The sequence below is a fragment of the Charadrius vociferus genome, unplaced genomic scaffold (genome assembly GCF_000708025.1).
Source record: "Charadrius vociferus isolate BGI_N301 unplaced genomic scaffold, ASM70802v2 scaffold858, whole genome shotgun sequence".
NCBI classification, from domain to species: domain Eukaryota; kingdom Metazoa; phylum Chordata; class Aves; order Charadriiformes; family Charadriidae; genus Charadrius; species Charadrius vociferus.
The window spans coordinates 3056559-3076704 of record NW_009649724.1 but is presented as its reverse complement, the minus strand read 5'-3'; the positions used below and the strand labels follow the sequence as shown (position 1 = coordinate 3076704).

Below are 20146 nucleotides of genomic sequence, written 5' to 3'. Positions count from 1 at the left end.
TTTAGATTGGATATTAGGAAAAATTTTTTCACGGAGAGGGTTATCAAACATTGGCAGAGGCTGCCCAGGGAGGGGGTGGATTCACCATCCCTGGAGGTGGTTAAAAAAAGGGTAGAGGTGGTACTTGGGGACATGGTTTAGAGGTGGTTTTGTCAGGGTAGGTTGATGGTTGGACTTGATGATCTTAAAGGTCCCTTCCAACCTCAGCGATTCTATGATTCTATGCTTCCACATACCACCAGATCGGGAGAAAAATTTCGGCACCTCAAACACACAGGCTTTCCCCCATCTGCAGAAGTGCTCCAGTGAATTCGGCACCGTTCAGTTTCCAAAAATACTCAACACATTTAGATTTGTGAAATCACGCAAAGCCAACCACAGAACAAAATAAATATAAGGGATACATACAGGTAAGTTTACTTATTTCCTACAGCCATCCACAAGGCTACTCTGGATGTAGCATGCCAACCTGCGTTAACACCTGAATAAATACCATTTAATGTTTATATCACGCTCTTAATCTTGCAAGTACCTCACAAGCATTACAAACCTACCCTCGTGGCACCGTGGGGGCAGACACGGATTATTAGTTTGATTTTACGAGCGTGGAGATGGAAGGGGAGATAGCAAACCAGTGCCCCGAGGCCACGAAAAGCACCTGAGAGATGGGGTTTGAGTGCCCGGCTCCAGCTTAGGTCTTTGATTGCCCAAGTCCTTTGGAGATGGATTTTGATTAAAAAAACCAACCAAACAAACAAAAAAAACCCCTGTAAATTGCGAAATGCTGAAAGGAAACTGGTTTGGGCATGTGTGAGGCTGACTGGTTTCAGTACCTCGCCAACCTTCTGTGAAAAAGGACACGTAGGTGAAACAACAGCCAGCGGGTGACCGAAGGGTACGGCTGATATTGCCCGCGGGCTCAGCGGGGCTGTCGACTCACAACACCCCCCGGAATTACTGCCCCAGAACGCAACTTGTGGCAAACACGGACTCAGATGGAAGTGCTGAGACAGACCAGCGTCTCCTCACTGCACACCGTAAAACGAGCGCGACACGAGGAAGGATCGTACGGAACAGAGGCTCAGTTTGGGCTCCAAGGCGCACGGCAGACCGGTACGAGACGTGCCAAGCCCTCCCCTTTGCTACTGATTTCTCAGGCACTAAAGTAAATCACTCGGGGAGGAGAGAAAGTTTAATATATCTCTACGACACACAGCTTATAAACAACTTTTAAACTTTCAAGTGCTGGAAAATATTTACTGATGGAAAGCCATGTGCCCCTGTCTGCAGGCGGCTGTCTCCTGTACTCATTCACAGACCTCTTACAATTTCTTGTTAACCAAATAAAACATCCCGGTGTAGGATTTGCCCTTTCACAATGAGCAGCCAGGTACTGTACAATTAGTTTCAGTTTTCTCAACAGAACCATAGCACACAGAAAACTACTATTAAGGAGGGCAGAAGAGGAAGATTTCCAGTTTCGATACCCGCAGCAGGTGGGGCTGTCAGGGAACACGGGGTACAGCCCTGGGCTGTGGGCTGTAGCCCTGCCCGGGAATCCTCTGCTTGCCCTAAGTTTCATTTACGGCCCGCTCTCCCCAGATATCAAGGAGAGCATTACAAAAATTATTGGATAAGGATGCATTACTTTTCCTGCTATGCCAATGGAGAGGTTAGGAACCTTTTTTTTTACAAAAACCCCACCTATATTACGGTAGGCAGGGTGAATCACCCTCCAGATATTCCTAAGAGTGAAGGACAGAAATCCCACTTTAAAGGACTTGCCCAAAGTCACACAAGAAATGTCTTGGCAGAAAAGAGAAATGCAAACAAGTCCTTGAAAACTCAGATTTACATCCCAAGCATGAACTCCTTTAGGCATATAAACACTTAAAAATAGAGAAGTAAAAGCGGGATGCCACATCTGAACCTACTTGGAGGTTTGAAACTTTTCAGTGCACATTCAGCTTGGATACTCCAAAAATACCTATTAAAAGTACAAAAATGCCCCGAGGGTCCATTCACAGAATGAACTCATCGAATATAAACCTTCAGCCTCATCCACAGCCAACGTTCTCCTCAGCCCATTGTAACGACGGCCAATTTCAGCGCTCTGATCCAAGTTAACACACACGACCTACCTTGTCCGGGCAGCCCCGCAATAAACCTTTGCATAAAGAACAAAAAGTTATGGCTTCAAGAAATCTATTGACGCGGCTGCCGGCACCGGGGTCGTAACAATTCCAGGCGTACCTGGGGAACCAGGCTGCCGGGCCGCCCCGGCGCTATTTGCTGCTCCAACGGCAGCGGGCGCAGGTAGAGCGGGAGGGTCTGTGTCTGGTTGGAGCTCTGCAAACCCTAAATCAGTCTTTCTGAAGCAAAAATTTCAGAGCGAAGCAAAAATCTCCGAGCAAAGCAATTCCCTACTGAGGACATCATGAACGGGGATTTCAGCCTTCAGAACATAAATGGGAAGGTCGTGGATTCCAGGGGCTGCCTTGTGTTTACAGTTAAAAATACTGTTTAAAGAAAGGAAGGGAAAAAAGCAACAATTTTGTAAATATTTATAACTTTCTACTTTTCGGCAAAGTTTGCTTTACTTCTTGTTTGTCATGTTCAATTTCCTTCCCTAGCACTAAGAGAGAGCGTGGGAAATAGTTAAATATACCCTCTAAGAGTTAAAACATCAAGAAAACCTAAAATTAATAAATATGTAAGACTCAGCCGTCCCAGATTCCAAATCAAGGCTTCCTCCACAGATGGCAAAGACCCAAAGCCAGGCAGGCAGACTTTTATTATAATGAAAATTATTAGCTAGTAAAAGGGACCCATCACGTGAATACCAGGAACCAAAGAGATGACATATAGATTACTAAACTTATGCTCCAGCTAAGGGGAACCAGATTTTTACAGATCCCTGCCAAGATGCCGCCCGAGATCCTTCCTCGTGTTTCTCCGTTCTGGTAACAGTGTTCTCCCTACACTCAAAAATCTGCAATAAATCAGCGTCAGAGGCAACTACATCCCCGAGCTGCCGCCAGGGGATCGCTCGAAGGGAGGGATGACACCGGAGGACCCAGAAGAAGCCGTGATGTCACCAGAAATCCCAAGGCGCCGTTAAGGAGCTTATCTGAAGAGCATAACAACCAGCACAAGAGAATAAGCCCACCCCTCGCAACCACTGGTTGCTAGCGCCCAGTATGTAACAGGATCAAGATCCCGGACCTGCTATAATTTGATCTTGCATGCAGGTTTGAAAAGTCTCACCTTTCCTTTTATTTCTTCTTTAATCCTACCCAACTTGTCCAAAATAAATGCTGATAAATTTCATAGAATGGTTTAAGCTGGAAGAGACCTTAAAGCTCATCTGGTTCCACCCCCTGCCCTGGGCAGGGCCACCTCCCACCAGCCCAGGTTGCTCCAAGCCCCGTCCAACCTGGCCTTGACCACCTCCAGGGATGGGGCAGCCACAGCTTCTTCACCCACAACAATTTGGGGAACTGGGAAGAACAGGAAGGACAGAGGGCAGGAATCAGGTGTACTTAGTAAGCTCTGTCCTTCGTAGGCATTCACCTGCTCAGCAAGGAAAGCAATCCCTCCTCCTGTTGATTACAGAGCAGTGCTATTTTCTAATAATTCAAAAATGAGGTACAGACCCTTCGAGATGGGAAACTGACCGATCAAAGGTGAGTGCCATTTCTAAATCCATCTTTTCCAATGATGGGAGCTGACGATGTATCAATACAACAAATATATAAAGAGGTACAAAAAATACCATTTGCTTTTATCCTGCAAAATGCCCCGCTGGCTGTATCGTACGCATTACCGCATGAACTGAACGCCTATCACACCCCGTTAGGGTACGCCAGGGTTCGCCTGTGCTCCCCACGCTCGTCATCATCTGTATCCAGGGCCAGGCAAGAGGAACATTTTCAGCACGGAAAAAGAACCGCCAGGATTTTAGACCCCATCCTCTGCAGTCCGAGCAATTCCCGCACATTATTCCCAGCGGTGTCACAGACCGGTCAGGGCTGGAAGGGACCCTGAAGATCAATGTCGATAGAAAGTAATCCCTCATCCGCTGCAGCTCACAGCTCCTCACTCCCAGAAGAGCAACGTGGCTTTTCTCCAACGTGCTGAGCACGCGAGAGACCCGGCCGAGAACCTGCCCGGCTTCCCCATGCCCCGCTCTCTGCGCCCAACCTCTGCCGACCGCCTCACTGCCCACTCCTACGCATGTCATAAACTCCGAAGCTGTGGAGAGCTCCGTTTCGAAAGATTCGGAGGCACAAACGAGGACATGGGACAGATGCTGCAATGCAGCATTTAAGCAGCTCCCACACCAACCACACACATCCTCTGTGAGCACAATCCTTTCTAATTGGGGTCGAGCTAAATTTAAGTTCTATTTGGTTTCCTTTGAGAGAAAAAAATAAATAAATAGGGGGGAAAAAAGTCTCTCTACCTCCAAAGGGCAGAGGGCTGTTCAGGAGGCAGGGTTTATGCTGAATTTGCTGCATATCTCAGCTCCACAAACCAAACCAGCATGGCAGGTGTCAACAGCACCAAACCAACTGGGAAGAGCTTGCAGGGCGACGGAGAAACAGCTACTCCCTCCCAAGCTTGGTCTGCTTCCAAACAACGCTCCGCTGGCACGGGGAGTCTTCAAAACCCAGAAGGAGCCAGCAAATGAATAACGCGTTAAAATTAAATGGAGACGGGCCTCCTAAGGCAGCCTCCGTCGGGTGACTGGAGCCGACTGGAGAGGTATTGTGCAAACCAACATACTTGAAGGGAGCATCACCACGACCTTCGCTACATTTAGACTCAGCAGAGAAGATCCCTCGCATCAAAACTGGTTTTACTCCTACAGGCACCAGCGCGTAATTCAGTACTGTGACAGGGAAGAGGAAGGGAAAGGACAGACTTTCACTGGACGCAACATACCCAGCCCAGTGACCAGGAGCACACCGGGCTCCTAATTCCCATTTTCCAAAGGAGCTCGGAACACGGACGATTTTGAAAAACAATCCTGTGATCTGCCCAGATCCTCATCAAAGGGACTGGACAATGATGTTTCCTTCCCCTCGCTGCTGTCGTGTCTGCACGGTCCTTTGGGGAAGGACTGGTTCACACCACGCGGAGCTGAAACTCCGACCGTAGAAGGGCCCCATCGCTGTTTGGAGAGCTCCAAGTGTCAGCACACTGCAAACCGGAATTAAAATAAACACAGCCAAACCCCAACGCAGGACACTGCCTGTCTGCCGCTGCCAGCCCAACAATGGGCAACCTGGAGCGACCTGGGCTGGTGGGAGGCGTCCCTGGTTGGAACGAGATGATCTTCAAGGTCCCTTCCAACCCAAACCACCATGAATCACCAGGCATGCAGAAAGATTTTAAGGTGCAGTACTCACTCCTACCGCTGTTACTGTAAACATCTGTTAAAATCCTTACTCCCCTCCCTACACCTGCTTACGGGGTTACTCCCCAGCTCCATACACCTCAATTAAAAAAATGACAAACTGCATCCTCATCAAAAATGAGAAGGCAGTAGCAAGAGCAGCCTGCTCGCTCCGCTCACCCCGCCTTCCCCAGACACCCACCCCTAAGGAGAAACTCCAGTAAACACACACATTATGCCCCGAAGTTTAGCAGACGCAAGTTCTGTCACGCCAGCCTGAGAGGGACCTTTCAGAAGAGAGGACACTCCGCCTCGGCGCAAGAATAATCTCAAAAACTGCGGTAAAGCAGGAGAAACGCTTTGCTAGTTCAGAACTCGGCACGTGCTGAACGTAAAGCGTGTGTACGGAGCTTGGCAGGATGGTATCGCCGGGAATCCTGCTCCGTAAGAGCTCTGTCCGGCTTTCCTCCTCTACACCTCACGCCAATTTAGTCTCCTTTCGAAAGAGGCGCGACGGCTGCGCAACGGGAGCCAGCACTCGCTGAGCCGGCAGAAAGACAGCTCAGTGCAGCGGGTGAAACATCCCCTCTGTGTTTGTAAACATTCTTAACATAACTCCAGTTTGGTTCAATATTGCATTTCTGAGGAGCACATGAACGCCTTGAGTCGTGGTTTGGGCTGCGCCGGCCACTAAAACGAACAACAGACACTCTCTTTTACCTCTCTCCCCTTCAGAATAACCACGAACATCAGACCTTATCTGCCAGAAGTGGACACTGCCTGAAAAATACGTCGTTAGTTGGAGAGAGCGAGAAGAGACTGAACTGAAAAGTCAAATTACTGAAAAGAAAACTGGTTCTGCTTTACCTCAAACGAGGACACCTCACCGCTCCTTTCAACCCCCGTGGGCAGCGTCGTTTGCTCCTTCACTCCTCCCAAATCTTTTGGGTATTGCACATCAACCCACCAAATGTGGCATTAACCTAAACGAATCTATGAGTATGTTGGTTTTTTTCTGTTTTTCTGGAGTGAGATGTTTTATGCTGTAATCCCCAAGCGTTACCAGTATGTAACTGCAGCTGGTTCCAACACTGAGCAACCTTAATGCTACAGAAGGAGGGAATCTTAAAATGCTGTGCACGCACGGAGCTCGATTCAGAGGAACCCAGAAACGTCTCCGCAAAACCAATCCCAGGGATTACGTCACTTGGAATACAGGTCAGAGCGCTGAATCACACCGGAAAAAAAACAATCCCACTGTGTGAAATGGAGACGTGGCCCTGTTAGCAACACTCCAGTTGGATCTGCTTCACTCCGGGGAGTTAGGAAAGAGTTATTAAATCAAGGGCGAAAGCAACTGGTAACTTCTCAGATGAAGAGACCTCATTAGCACAGCTCAGTCACAGGCACTCGGTCGCACGTGACGGGAGGGGAACGACCAGAAGAAGAAGGGAGCTCCTACAGACTGTCAAACAGGAGCCTCCAGTGGAGTTGGAACAGTTCTGCTCAGCTCAGGATGTGCCTTTTAACGCTAAATAAAACGCGTACCCCTTAAAGCCAGGGGAAGAAGTCAGCGCAGAGGGCAGGGAAAAGCTTTTATTACTGCTGACTTGTGCCTAACTAAAATGGACAGGAGGAGGGCTGGGGATAAAAGAGAATTCTCTCTTTCCCATTAATGAGCTCACTCCGCTGGCACGTCTCCTGCCCTCCAAGATTGCTCCCACAGCACGAATACAAACCCAGCTCTAGAGCTACCCAGCGGCGTAAATTACCTACTCCTGCTGCAGTTCTCACACGGGTTACTGTCTCTTTCTGTCTCCAAACCATCCGGTTTCTGGCTCTCTGATGCTTTTCAAGCCCCAGCAATAAAGATCTCTACTGGTTCCAATTAACAAGCCAATGAGCCTTGCCACAGCTCTGATTCCATAAGAACCAGCTCATATTATTCACCAACTGGTAGTAAAACGCTTCATGTCAGGCAAGGGAGTGCACATTGCTGTTACCCACTGAATCAGCTGGAAAAAGTGCCCGGAACGACTCCTCACCCTTTACCATCCCTTTTCCAAAAGGCACTCATGCGAACGAGGAGTCTCAAGTACCACCGAAAACAAAATTTAACAGAGAAACTCCTTTCTGACCCCGCACATCACTTCTCCTTCAGCCCGCACGCGAAAGCCGGGAGACATCAGGCTAACAGCTTTGGCACAGGAGGTCTACTGCAAAATCTGCTGCATTAAGCAAGCAGCAAAAATACGACGGAGCTCACGAAGCTGATGTAGCCAGAGAGCGATGCTACGCCCACCGCTCGCTGCCCGATGGCTTTGACTCCCAGGAAACTGGCTGCAGCCCCCGGCCGCTCCACGCTGCTCTTCCCAGTGACCCCCAGCATGGGACATTTATAGGGATGACCTTGGCTGGGAAATCGGGAAAGAATTCGAGCCCTCTGCTTGCTACGCGGCAACGCAGGTACCTCCCCGACTTCGCAGCCGAGACTGGAGATGTCGCAGCGAGAGGGTAGGAAAGAGCACGAGAAACTAAAGTTCATCTGAGGAAGAGTAGTAACAATTGTGTCATTTTTTTCTTGGAATGAACAGCTCTGCCCTGCTGCCTCCCCGAACTGCCGATGGGAAGGCGAAAGGGACCGAGAAGAGCTACAGAAAACTCACCATAACAAACTCAGAGGAAAGCAAGCTGTGACAAAATGTAATATCCTGTAAATTTTGTGAAACCAAGGGAAAAGGCAGATGAAGGATTTACACTGCAAATTGTGCTAGAATCATACAAAGGTACTGAGTTAGAGAAATGTACGGATGTAACAGACCAGTTAATTATTCATTGACGCTGACACAGAAATAAAATTTACTTCCCTGCAAAAAAAACTTTAATATTTATTTGAAGACTTCAGGAGGTTGAGAACTCATCTGCAGTAGTTCCATCTGTCTTCGGTGCTCCCACGTCGAACCACGATGCTTCTTATTAGCATTTGCCTCAATTTATCTTTCAGCCATCGATTTTTGTCACACATTTCTCTGCTAGCACCAACTAGCCCTTTGCTAGATACGACCACCCCGAAATAAGATTCTCAACAAAGGCAGAACTCAGGAACGGATTGTTTCTTACCGTCATGGCCAGAGTTGAGAAGATGCTCTCCCAGGTCACAGCCGAACACCCTTTCCTTCAGGATCCCCCGCTGTTTCAGCTTCTGTTTCGTTGGGCGCGACTTCATGAATGTACGAAGGAAGGTGATGAGCTTGCCGTGTTTCTTTGACACTGCAGAAGCAAACAAATAAACCCCACTTCAGTCTAGATTTGGCTCAGTGGGGCAAAGCCCAGCGTAGCACATTCTACAGTACTGGAGTAACATTAACAGCAATTATTTACAGCCACAGATTTCCCAAGGTCCGATGCTAAACAGAGAGTTGGCTTTTGTTCTAATCCTTGGCTAGAGCAGAAATAACAGGCGGCAGCTGTAATGGAAGAATTTAACACAAAGACACGTTTATCTGCAAAGCAGCTTCAGGTGGGAGCGCAGGAAAGCTGTGTCGGGGCACGGGCTGACGGGCAGCACCTGAGAGCTACAATTTGCGTCTCTGGAAAAACGAACAGGGCTAAACTAACAAAACCAGTCATCTCACGTACATTGACAAACACGGTGTATAATCTCCGAGCAGAATTAAATGCTTTGTTACTGGCTCTCATTCTAGCAGTCTTAGGCGCCTCCAGAACAAACGAATGACTAATAATATCTGAACTGGGAGGCCGTTTAGCTCTAAGAGCTCCAGACTGCCCTTCCAGCACACCTGCGGTTCTAATGGACCGCGCCGCAGCTGCGGAGGTACCGTCCATTCCAGGGCATGATTCGCTCCCTCAGCTTCCTCAAACCTTCACTAGATAAAAGCATTCCTGTCTTTGGTTCCCTGAATAGAAAACTACGGCAGCCGATTTAAAGAGATGCAGTTTATCCCCTCCGGAATAAATACAAGAAGTCTACAAAGAGATGAGAACACGGCTCAGGAGCCGTCCCTCCGAACCTCCTGCTCCGTCTCTCCCTGGACACGGCACGGTGGCTGTGCCAGGCTGGTGGTATGGGTACAAACTCTGGCAAACTGGGAGGGGAGGCCGAGCCCCGGGTTGAATGGGAAACCGAACAATGCCCTGGAACATCAACTTTTCTTCCTGAGGCCCACTGGGAAAAAGCAAAAGGGCTCCCAACTCCCCAACAAAAGTGCCATTGTGTACAGGAGTTAAAAGCAGTTTAACTTCAACAGAAGAGCTCTATTGAGAAGAACAAATCTCTGGGTGTAAAAGGCTCCTGCAGCGGCAAGGCACCACCAGCCCCCCATCCCCGAGAGCGAAGACAACCCTACGTTCCCCCTGCATCAAACCCCTAAGTGCCGTCATCAAATTTCAGCAGAGTAACGCTATTTCGAACCACCACCAAAAGCAACGAAGACCCCTTCGTTGAGGTGAGGGAGGGGCATCTCCTCAGTGCCCGCTAACACGCACAACCCCAAATCCAGCGAGCAGCCTCCGAAGTTGGGGCTCGGCAAGAGAGAGATGTGTGCAGTAACACTTCACGCAGGCGGACATGAAAACCCTCGTCCCAGGAACAAGGTGATACCACACTATGCTTCGAGATGTTTTAATCCCTTTAAACAGCCGCGTATTCTTCCTTCTATTTTACCAGGTATTGGTGCAGTCCCTCTGTTTATAATAAACCTGATTCCAATGACTTTAACATATTTTTTATCTATAAGTAGAGCTCCGCTTTTGGATAAAGTCCCTTTTAGCAGTGTGACAGCACACTGATCTGCAGCAGCCAAACACATCTGAATATCTGAAATCCCCAAATCTCCAACAAACCCCACGTCTGCGTTCTCAGCAATCAAACCCGAATCATTTAACGAAAACGCAGAAGCATTGAGCATGACAAACTGTGGCTGCGGGGGCTTTAATTAAAGGGATGTTTTCAGTTTGCCGAGTTTTTTTTAATTACAGACAATAAATGAACAGATTGTGCTGACATGACGAACAAAGTTAGGATAGATATTGGTTGTATCCACCATCACAGCAAAGTAACGGCTCATTTATCATCCATCTCCTATCAGCCCTGCTCAAGAATAAATGGAGGCAGAGTCTCATCCTGACTCGGGTGGAATTTCTAAGGGCTAACACCCTCGGGCTCCCACGACACTGCTCGGGGAGGTGACAGACCCGAGACAGACGCTTTTACAACAGCCAAATAAACAGCCAAATAAATAAAGCAATTACTAACACGCAGGTATTCATTTGAATCAGTTCACAGACTCCGTATACAGTTCTTCATCAACTACCTTGCTTGACTTCATGAAAAATGACTCCATCAGATAATGGATTTAAAATGGAGAGAAACACATCCGTTGCCAGTACTGCAGAAGTTCTCCTAATGCTGGGGACCAGGTCAGCAGGTGACTTTTGGGTGCTGCCTCGGGCCTTAAAACCAGAAAAAGGTGCAATGGATACACTTCCATGATCCAAGGGTGGACCTGGCTTGGTACTGATACTTGTTTACATCACTAACCAGAAAGGAGACCGTGGTTTTTAAAACACAATAAATCTGCTCTGCCTTTAAGCCGCTCGGTACAGGTTGAAATAATTGTCTTGTTTTCTGCCTCATTAAGCGGACTCCTGCGAACAGCCTCCCACAGCGTACCAGCGCAGCAGTCCAAAACACCGTCAGGGCGATGCCCCGGCAGGTTCAGGAACCAGAAACTCCCTGCGGAAGATTTGCACGGTTCCTCGGTTAAACACAGTTCCCCGCTCCGCTCTGCCCCGCTGCCTACTCCGTACGAGAGCTGCTCCGGCGAAACCCACTTCAGAGTTCTATACCTACGCACGGATGATTCACTGATGGGAGTCGGCCTTCTCCTGGGTGGGGAAGAAAGGAGAACAGCGAGAAAATCTCTTCGCTGACAGGTTATAAAAAAGAGCAGAAAAGCAAGTAGGTGTCTGGTAAGGATAAGCTGTGCTTAGAAGCTGTAAGAGCTCAGGAGGCCGTCAGGTATGCTGCCTGTCTGCCAACAGCAATAAAGGGTGAAATGCCTTCTGTCCTGCTTCCAAGTCCTCTGGCATCGTTTGGCCCTCAAACCAGCAAGGCATCCTAAGAGAGACTTAATTTCTGATGCATTTCGGGTTAGACGCAGCTAGCGCAGCAGCCCCGGTTGCTGGATACGCTCTGACGCCGAGCCTGCTACCTAGAATCCTGCAGAGTAAATGTTTTCTGCCCCGAACCCCTGGTGCCAAACCTTTGCTGTCCCACTGGTGACAGCAACCAGCAGCAGCCAGCGATGCTCTCCAGCTGCAGCGCAAGCAGCGGTCCGACACCCCTACACCCATTTGCCGAGCTCCAAAACCCCAGAAGTAGCGAACACAAGGAAATTACGGAATCAAGGCACGAGGTTCAGACCAGAAACAGATCTAAAATTGTTACAAACTAAGGAGATGTGAATAAATTCACATCTAATTAGTCCTTTTCTACCTTTATTGTCCCACCAATAAAGCGGGGATTTGATAGATCTGAACCATTCACAGTCTGTGTCTCCACGTGGGGTGTTCAGGTCGACAAGTGACACAGAAGTAAGCGATACAGTGGCATTACGACCACCCGACTTTACATGGGTGCTGCAGCCAGAGATGCTGCTGAATTACCAACCGAAAGGCAAACAAAACAAAAAAAATCCTAATATTTATCCATATGACTTTCCACCTCAGATGAAACCACTATAAAACAAATAGTTTACCAAGAAACAGAGGCTTTCTAGAGGGAGCAGGACCTAATTCACCTCCGAAAGGCAGGTTTGGCTCTATGCTCTGGCCTGAACGAGCGAAGACAAATTCTCCATCTCGCATAGAGAAACTGGCTGAAAAAAACCCCAATCAAAACCCAAACAACAAAAAAACCCCCACCTGAGGTGGGACTACTTGTGAAATTTTGCTGGCACAAATGTGTCAATTAGGAGTGCGAAAAACTATCCCGCCCTCAGCTGACATAACTCCGCCGGCCAAAGCCTTCACACGGTGGGAAGGGAGGGAAGGAAAAGGCATCCTTGTGCCAGGTAGTTCATTGCGGTTTTGGGAAACCGCCATACGCTGTACCTCCCCGAGGAACATTTATCAATCAAACCACGCCGTCGCTGCTGCACCGCCAGGCTTTTGTAGTCTAAGCGAGGCCGAAATTCCCCTGACGTTGATAAAAACTATTAAATAACAATTACTTCATTAAAAGCAGGGCTCGTTCACCCTAATGCCGCAGACTCAATCGGCACGTCAGGATATGCTTTCTGCTGCTTGTTTGCTGGAGAAATGTGTCGGCCCCAGCTGATCCCCAGTCAGGGAATGTTGTTCAGCACAATGTGCTTCTCCTGTGTTACTTTGGGAACCCACCGAAAGCTCACGGGGATCTCTTGGGATATGCTGAGGTCTCCTGCACCTTCCTCCGAGCTGCCGCCCTCCCGGGCCATCGTGGTGCTCCTGTTGTGCTCCCACACCTCTCCGTGGGCTTCCACTGCGAGCAAAGTCATGGCAGCGACCCAGATTAAAAATAATCTGCTGAACTTGATGCTCTTACAGCAGAGGAGCGTGAGCAGTCGTGGCAGCCCAAGTGAGGGGGCGGCGGAGCAAAGCGCAGGAGATGGGACCTTCTTACGCTGAGCTCCCTGCCAAAGCCAACACGTGGCAAAACTGCACCCTCAGCCCACTGGCGACGGAGCGGGACTCGCTGAGGCACAACCAGTCCATGGAGTGCCAATGCCTGATCCCCCCGGGCCTGTACAGATTTGACAGGGATGCAATCACTGCCCAGGCACAAATCCAGGCAGGGAGGAGAATGGACGGAGAGCAGCCATGAGGAGAAGGACTTGGGGCTGTTGATGGATGAGAAGCTCACCAGGAGCTGGCAATGTGCGCTGGCAGCCCAGAAAGCCACCGGCATCCCGGGCTGCATCCCCAGCAGCGTGGCCAGCAGGGCGAGGGGGGATTGTGCCCCTCTGCTGCGCTCTGCTCTGGGGAGACCCCCCTGCAGTGCTGCCTCCAGCTCGGGGGGTCCCACCAGCAGAAGGAGACGGAGCTGTTGGAGCGGGGCCAGAGGAGGCCCCGGAGATGCTGGGAGGGGGGGAGCCCCTCTGCTGGGAGGACAGGCTGGGAGAGTTGGGGGGGTTCAGCCTGGAGAAGAGAAGGCGAAAAAGGGGAGACCTCAGAGCCCCTTCCAGTGCCTAAAGGGGCTCCAGGAGAGCTGGGGAGGGACTCTGCATCAGGGAGGGGAGCTGGTTTTAAACTGGAAGAGGGCAGACTGGCTCTGAGCAACCTGGGCTGGTGGGAGGTGTCCCTGCCCAGGGCAGGGGGGTGGAATGAGATGATGTCCCAGGTCCCTTCCCATCCAAACCAGCCTGTGATTCTATACTCTGGATTTACACCCATAATATTAGGACACAGTCCAACAATACCATGTGTCTCAGCCCAAACTGTGGAAGTGTCCTGTCTGGGCCACAAAACTCTTCCCGAGACCACTTCTAAAACGTAATATTTAATTACAATTGCCCAAAGTCTTGGCAACAAAAGGAAAGGTAGGATGGAAAAGAGCACTGGCTCCTGGCTCCTTGGCTTTGAAACACAGGGACCAAACAGGAGAAGCCTTTTAATAAATGCAGACTTACAGGACACCCCACGACCCCCCTGCCTGTCCCCCCGCCACCTCGTTAGCCTTTGCCAAGGGAAAACAAGCCCCTGCTAAACAACTAAAGAACACCTGCTTCATCTCCTGTTGCTAGCGCTAATATTTTGGGTTTGAACTCAGGCCCAATCCTCTCCGCGGGATCCCGGAGGGCAGCACGTTCTCCAACACCGGGTTAGTCAACTTTGGCTCTAGGAGGAAACTCTTGGGGGGTGTACGGTGCCCCGCGCTCCCAGCACGTGCCGTTGTTTCTCCTGCTGCGCGCAGCGATTTCACCGGCGGCAGCACCCAGCGGGAACACGGGCGGCCGCATAGCTTCAAATATATGAACAAACTGCACCCCCCCGTCACAAAGTCAAAGCTGGGAAAAGGTGAGGGAATGCCGTAATAAAAGCACAGCCAGCTGTTACACACCAAAACCCTCTCCGAAGGGAGATTTCCAGCAAGCCAAGCTACAATTTTGCCAGGCTATTAGCCCCGCAAGACCCATTCTCCTCTAAAATGAAATTCTACCACGGGGAGAGAAAGAGCAGCAACGGACTCTTTTGAAGAAAGAGCAGCACCAGGAATCAGGAGACGAGAAGCCGGGTTTGGTTTTGCCACATATTTCCTACACTCCTGATTCTGCACACGCTCAGGAATACATTTAACGGCACGTGGAGCGAGTTCAGCGGGTTCCCCGCACAGCATCGGTTATCTCGGCCCCTCCTTAAAACCGCAGTAAATATTTTTAATATCTATCCCTTCGTGCTTCGAAAGACATGCTCTGTGGACCCACATCTTACTGGAGAGAAATTATACAAAGCCAAGAATTGAGTCACATCTCCCAGTTCTCTGTCATGTTCCTTAGCAACAAGATATTTTATTCCTTTCCTCCTGCCACAGCAGATTCTATTTTGGAAGCTAATTTATACAGCCCTAAAAACCCCACCAGAATCTGGAACCACGCACCACCAAGCACCGTCCTTTAGTCCTTGAACAGGACGCTGCTTTTGAAGAAGGACCAACCAACACCACATCAATAATGGCACTAATCTCCACACTGGGCTCCCTCGTTGGTCATAAAGATTTTCAGAAAGAGATTTTAAAATTCCATGGATGTGAGAGTTTAAAAATGTCCTTCCATCTCCAATAACCTTCATAAATGTGTACTTACTGGTTTGCTCTAGAAAGAAAAATAAAATAAAAATGCTGCGTGCTTTTTGATGCTGCAGCATTTACCTTGTGCCAGGCTGCCATCAGCTAATGCTGGCTCTGTGTTGTATGAAGTCACGAAATACGTTAAAGGTGATTTATTTCAGTGTCATTAGATAAAAACCATTAAAACTAAATACGACGACAAGAACCAGCCAAGAATAAACACATATTTCCAGCTATCACGAGAGCGCTGTACACACGGAGAGCAAAGTAGGTCATTAAAACTGATAAGCGATGTGGCTGTTCTAATTGACAAATTCCAGTAATAAGGAAGCTGCGCTTATCCCTGTACCTGCCCGGGCTTCTGGAGCCATCCTTTGGGCAGTGTCTGCAAGCGATGCTCTCCACAAAACCGCACCTCCTTGTCCTTGCCAGCCTCAGCCTTTGGCTCACACTGGAGAACCGGCTTATTTCGGTTAGCACAGGAACATCGGGCATCAGAGATGGACCAGCATGGCAACTCACTCCGTACATTGTCATGCCCCGATTATATAGCCACCTCTGTCAGCTTTCGCCGCAGTTGGGTCTAATTAGTCCTCTTCCAGAGAGAGGAGCCTGCAAAGCCAAAAGCTAACAGCATCTCTGACCAGCAGCATCGACTGCTTTCAACATTATCGATTTGACTGAACGCACACATCTGTACCGATACCCACAAGGATTATTTACAGTTTGAACTGTCTGGAGAAGGTTTCTTCACATCAATGAGAAAACGCGTATGAGAACCATGAAAAAAAGACAAAGACTGCTTCCATGCTCTTCGTTGCCAAATTTGGTATTTAGAATAAGACAAGAACAATCACCGCAAGGTTCGCTCGATGCCTAAGTATGTCACTTACCCACAGATAGCACAGTTTGCTACCAAGAAATCTGCGATACCTTCGGGGCCAAAGAGATGCCGGACAGGCTTTTCACAGGCTCCGAGGCCATGAGGGAGCGTCACGGTAATACGACCTGACCTCCTGAACAAACCGGGCGCAGAAACCGGGTGCAGGTCACCTCTGAATGGATGCCCTGAAGCACGGCATACCTCCCCTGCGGGAAGCAGTACGTGGTTAGGAGATATAAATCAGTTAGCTGAGGGGTAAGTGGGAAAGGAGAGAGGTTTCAGAGGTGCAAGGACTGACAAGGTCAATCTATTAATTCTATTAACATGTTGGAATTGTAGCTGGAAAAAAAAGCAGCGCTGACTAATGCGGTCTTGGTGACAACGCAGCAGGGACGGGCTTTGGTTCGGGAACACGAGGGTTTGCAGCTGGAGGTGAGCAAATAAGAACGGACAGGGCTGGAGCTCAAAGAAAACAAGTTATCAGGGGCCAGGACTGGAAAACAAGTGGGAGCTGAAAACCAAAGGACAGAGGTGAGGGCATTTAGCACACAAGGCAGTAGTGCCAGCAGCTTGGGTGACACAAAGAGGTCACAAGGCCAGCAGCGGGACTGGGAGACAACAGGGAGCAAACTGGGAAACGTAGAGCTAGGAGAAAGATAGCAAAGGAGACACCCAAAATACCTTTTGCATTCGTGGTACATTTTGCTAAACCTCTGTGTGTTCTAGCAGAGTTTAATGCAGTCCTTCTGCTTTTCTTGCTTACCTTGGAGATTAACGATCCTCTTGAAAAATAACGTTCTGACTCAGGTAACCGCATCATTAGCCCAACATCAGATCTGTCCATCAGAGAGACACTGTTGATGTTCACTTTGGGATAACACCATCACTGAACCTTGCATGCCCAGGCACACGCTACGCCTATAGATATGTCAGATCTTGCCATGAGAATGCACCAAAACCTTGTGTAACACTAAATTCGCACTAACGAGAATGCCATACCGGAACCTGAATGTTTCTCAAATCCTTACACAATTTGTATATTTTGAGAAGAAAACCTCTTTTAGAACATCAACAACCAAGCAAGCATCAACATCGACCAGGTAACCGTCTGTTGGATACTCTGCAGACCCTTGCAAATAAGGCAGAGAGGGGAGAGCAATCAAGAGCCAAGATGCCACCGAAGCCATGAGGTGACACCAGCACAGGTTCAACCGTACCTCACCCAACTCTGCCAGGAGTTTCTCCAACTCGACAGTCTCCAGTGATGAAAATACCATGTATTCTCTGTTGGTAATCACTTGAGCTGCTATTGTCCTCTCTATGGCTTCAGAGAAGTCAAGAATCAACTGTTCTCAAACTTACACGTATTTGAAGGCAAACCGCCTTCGCCCTCCCTCAAACACCAGCCGCATGCGGGATCCCTCCTCGGTGGGAAGGCTTCCAACCACCCTGACTGAAGTTGTGGTGCGGCCGCTTGAGCCTCACCCGCACCACCTCTACTCCTGCTACAAGCGGCAGCAGCGCTGCAGGAGATTTTCCAAAAACTTGACAGTAACCCAAGCCAACCCTGAGTAACATCAAGTACTTTGGACACACGCAGGCAGCCCAGAGCTCTCGCTAGTCATTCAAACACAAATCACGCTTCAGCCCAATCCTGACATCAGCTAAACCGGGATAACCGGAGTGACTGCGGCAGTCAAGTTACTCCAGTTTTGCACGGCAGCACGCTCCAGCTTGGGTGGTGGGAGGAGGCAAGCAATGAAAAAAGATCTGACATGAATCAACAAACAAGAGAAGCTGAATAATTAGGAGTTTGGCAGATGGAGCCCAATCCCGCAGCGAGAGGGTGTTTGCTCTTACGCAAGGCCTTGGGAAGACACTGGGAAGGAACCTCTTTATTCCACTGGGAAGGGCCATGAGCAATGCATCTGGAACAAGGAGGGGACCCGGGTCAAAGCACGCTACCTGCCTGTTCTTAAGCCACACGGCACTGCCGTTACTTCAATCCTCAGCGTACAGACTTTCTGAAGTATGCGGTACTCCCAGTATGACCAGTAACATTACTGCTGCTCTCCCAATCCCTTCACAAAAGCCGCCTATCTCCATTTTCACTAGCCAGAGGGCAGCTGTTCACAGCCCACACCAGCTACTTTCAAATTACAGCCAGCGACTCTTCGAAGATTGATATCATTCTGTTCTTTTCCTATTTACAGCCCTGACTTTCTAAATGGTTTATACTTCAGCTATTATGCATTAAGCCCTGAGAGGATTCTGCCTTTGGAAGCAAAATTTCCACTCACCTGGAGTGGCAACAATATTGAAGACAACGGCCATGAGCTGCTTTCACATTACTGTCACTTTATGCAGCACCGGGAGGATACAATAGCTTTAAAGAGGATGAAAAGACATCTTCCCATGCATCCTCCTTACACAGCTAAAGAAGTGTAAAAAAGCTTTACTGAAAATGAAAATTGGGTCCAATACGTTTGGGGATTTGCGGGGAACTAAATCTGCTTTCTAAGACTTAGGAATGCAGATATTGCATTGTTTTGCCTGCTTTATTCCTTTTCCTTTATCTTACCAGCCCAGAGCTTTGATTTCAAATGAGACTCTTTTATCATGCCTGTGTGGTGCCCAGAACAAAGGAGGTCGGGGAAGGGTGGAAAGGGAAGGCCTCATGTCTTCTCTGTCATAAATAATAAGATCCTGCAGGGCATTTAGTCCTTAAAATGGACTGTAGCTTCTAGCAGGTTTGCTGAACAAATACGAACAGACGAGCCATGGCTACTTGCAAAGTGTCCACTGTGATCAGGGTAACTATTCTCCCTGGGAATGTTATTTTTCAGAGTGTGCTTTCGCTGCCCGGGGCTGCAGCAAACAAAGGACCCGCATTTTTAAATAGGAAGCCCCCTTCTCCTGCACAACAGCATCCATAATATTAATGCTTAGGAATGCATCCTCTGGCCTCCAGCGTCGAGGGAAGGAAAACAAAAAGATAAAGCGATATGCAAAAACCTATTGAAATTCAAATTCTAGACATTCCCATCTGTCCACTGCCCCTTTGGGAGCTAGGTATAGATCTGAGCAGGACCACCGATCACCCATCTCTGCCACCCCAAGGACCGATCTCCCATCTCTGCCACCCCAAGGACCCTGCTTGACTGTGCTGGAGGGGGCTTGCAAGCTGGAATTCCTTCTCCCCTGGGATTTGAGTGGGAATCCTCCCACAAAGCAGCCTGGACATGAAAGGCGCTCCCTTTAACAGCTCCGGCTCGCTACACACCCCTGACCCTACCGTAATAAAACAGTTTACAGCTGCAAACCTAGTGAGCAGAAAGGCGCAACAGAAACCTGAAGCCAGAGATCAGTAAAAGGGAAACAGAAATAAAACAACTAGCAAGGGGGGGAGGGCGGGAAGTATGCGGTGTTAACCAGTCCTTCCTTGGCCGGAGAAGCCAACCACCAAGGCAGGCAGCCCCCCAGGGGCACGCATCCCCGAGGGGCTTCTCGCAGGGCACAAGCAGCCGGGTCCACGTCCCCGGGTGCCGGAGGAGAGGGACTCGGTGGAAATCACCGAGGAACTGGTACTTTTTCTCCTGGCTAAAGCCCTGACCCGGCTAAAGCCGTGATCCCGAGCTGCCCCTCCGCAGCATTCGAGAGCCCCGACTGCATCGCCCCTCTGTAGGACCAGTTCTGCTCCGGGCCACCTCCCCGCACCCCTGGGCCACCTCCCCGCACCCCCGGGCCACCTCCCCGCCCGGGGGCTCCTCACCCCAGTGCCTGCCGAGCCGCCCCTTCCCCAGAAAAGAAATAAAATCGCCATTCGAAGACATCACATTCTCCCTAAACGGCGCGTTAAACCGCCGGCAAGTTACTAAGCAACAAGTGGGCGCAGGGACCTAAAAATACCCCGCGAGCATTACATAAGGAAGATGCTAAAGCCAAGGCGAAGAGCCCCCCCCTCCCCCAAAAAAATACGAGCCCCCTCTCACCTGCTCCTGCCCAGCAGAGCCCT

General features: G+C 49.4%; 1 protein-coding gene across 1 annotated transcript in view; it reads right to left on the bottom strand.

Moving 5' to 3' along the window:
- ARHGAP32 (Rho GTPase activating protein 32) overlaps positions 1 to 20146 on the bottom strand; it is a 152610-nt gene that overhangs the window by 26117 nt on the left and 106347 nt on the right. The window contains exon 10 of the mRNA XM_009890807.1: positions 8522 to 8671. Within this exon, the coding sequence (XP_009889109.1) occupies positions 8522 to 8671 (150 nt within the window). The remainder of the gene's footprint in view (positions 1 to 8521; positions 8672 to 20146) is intronic.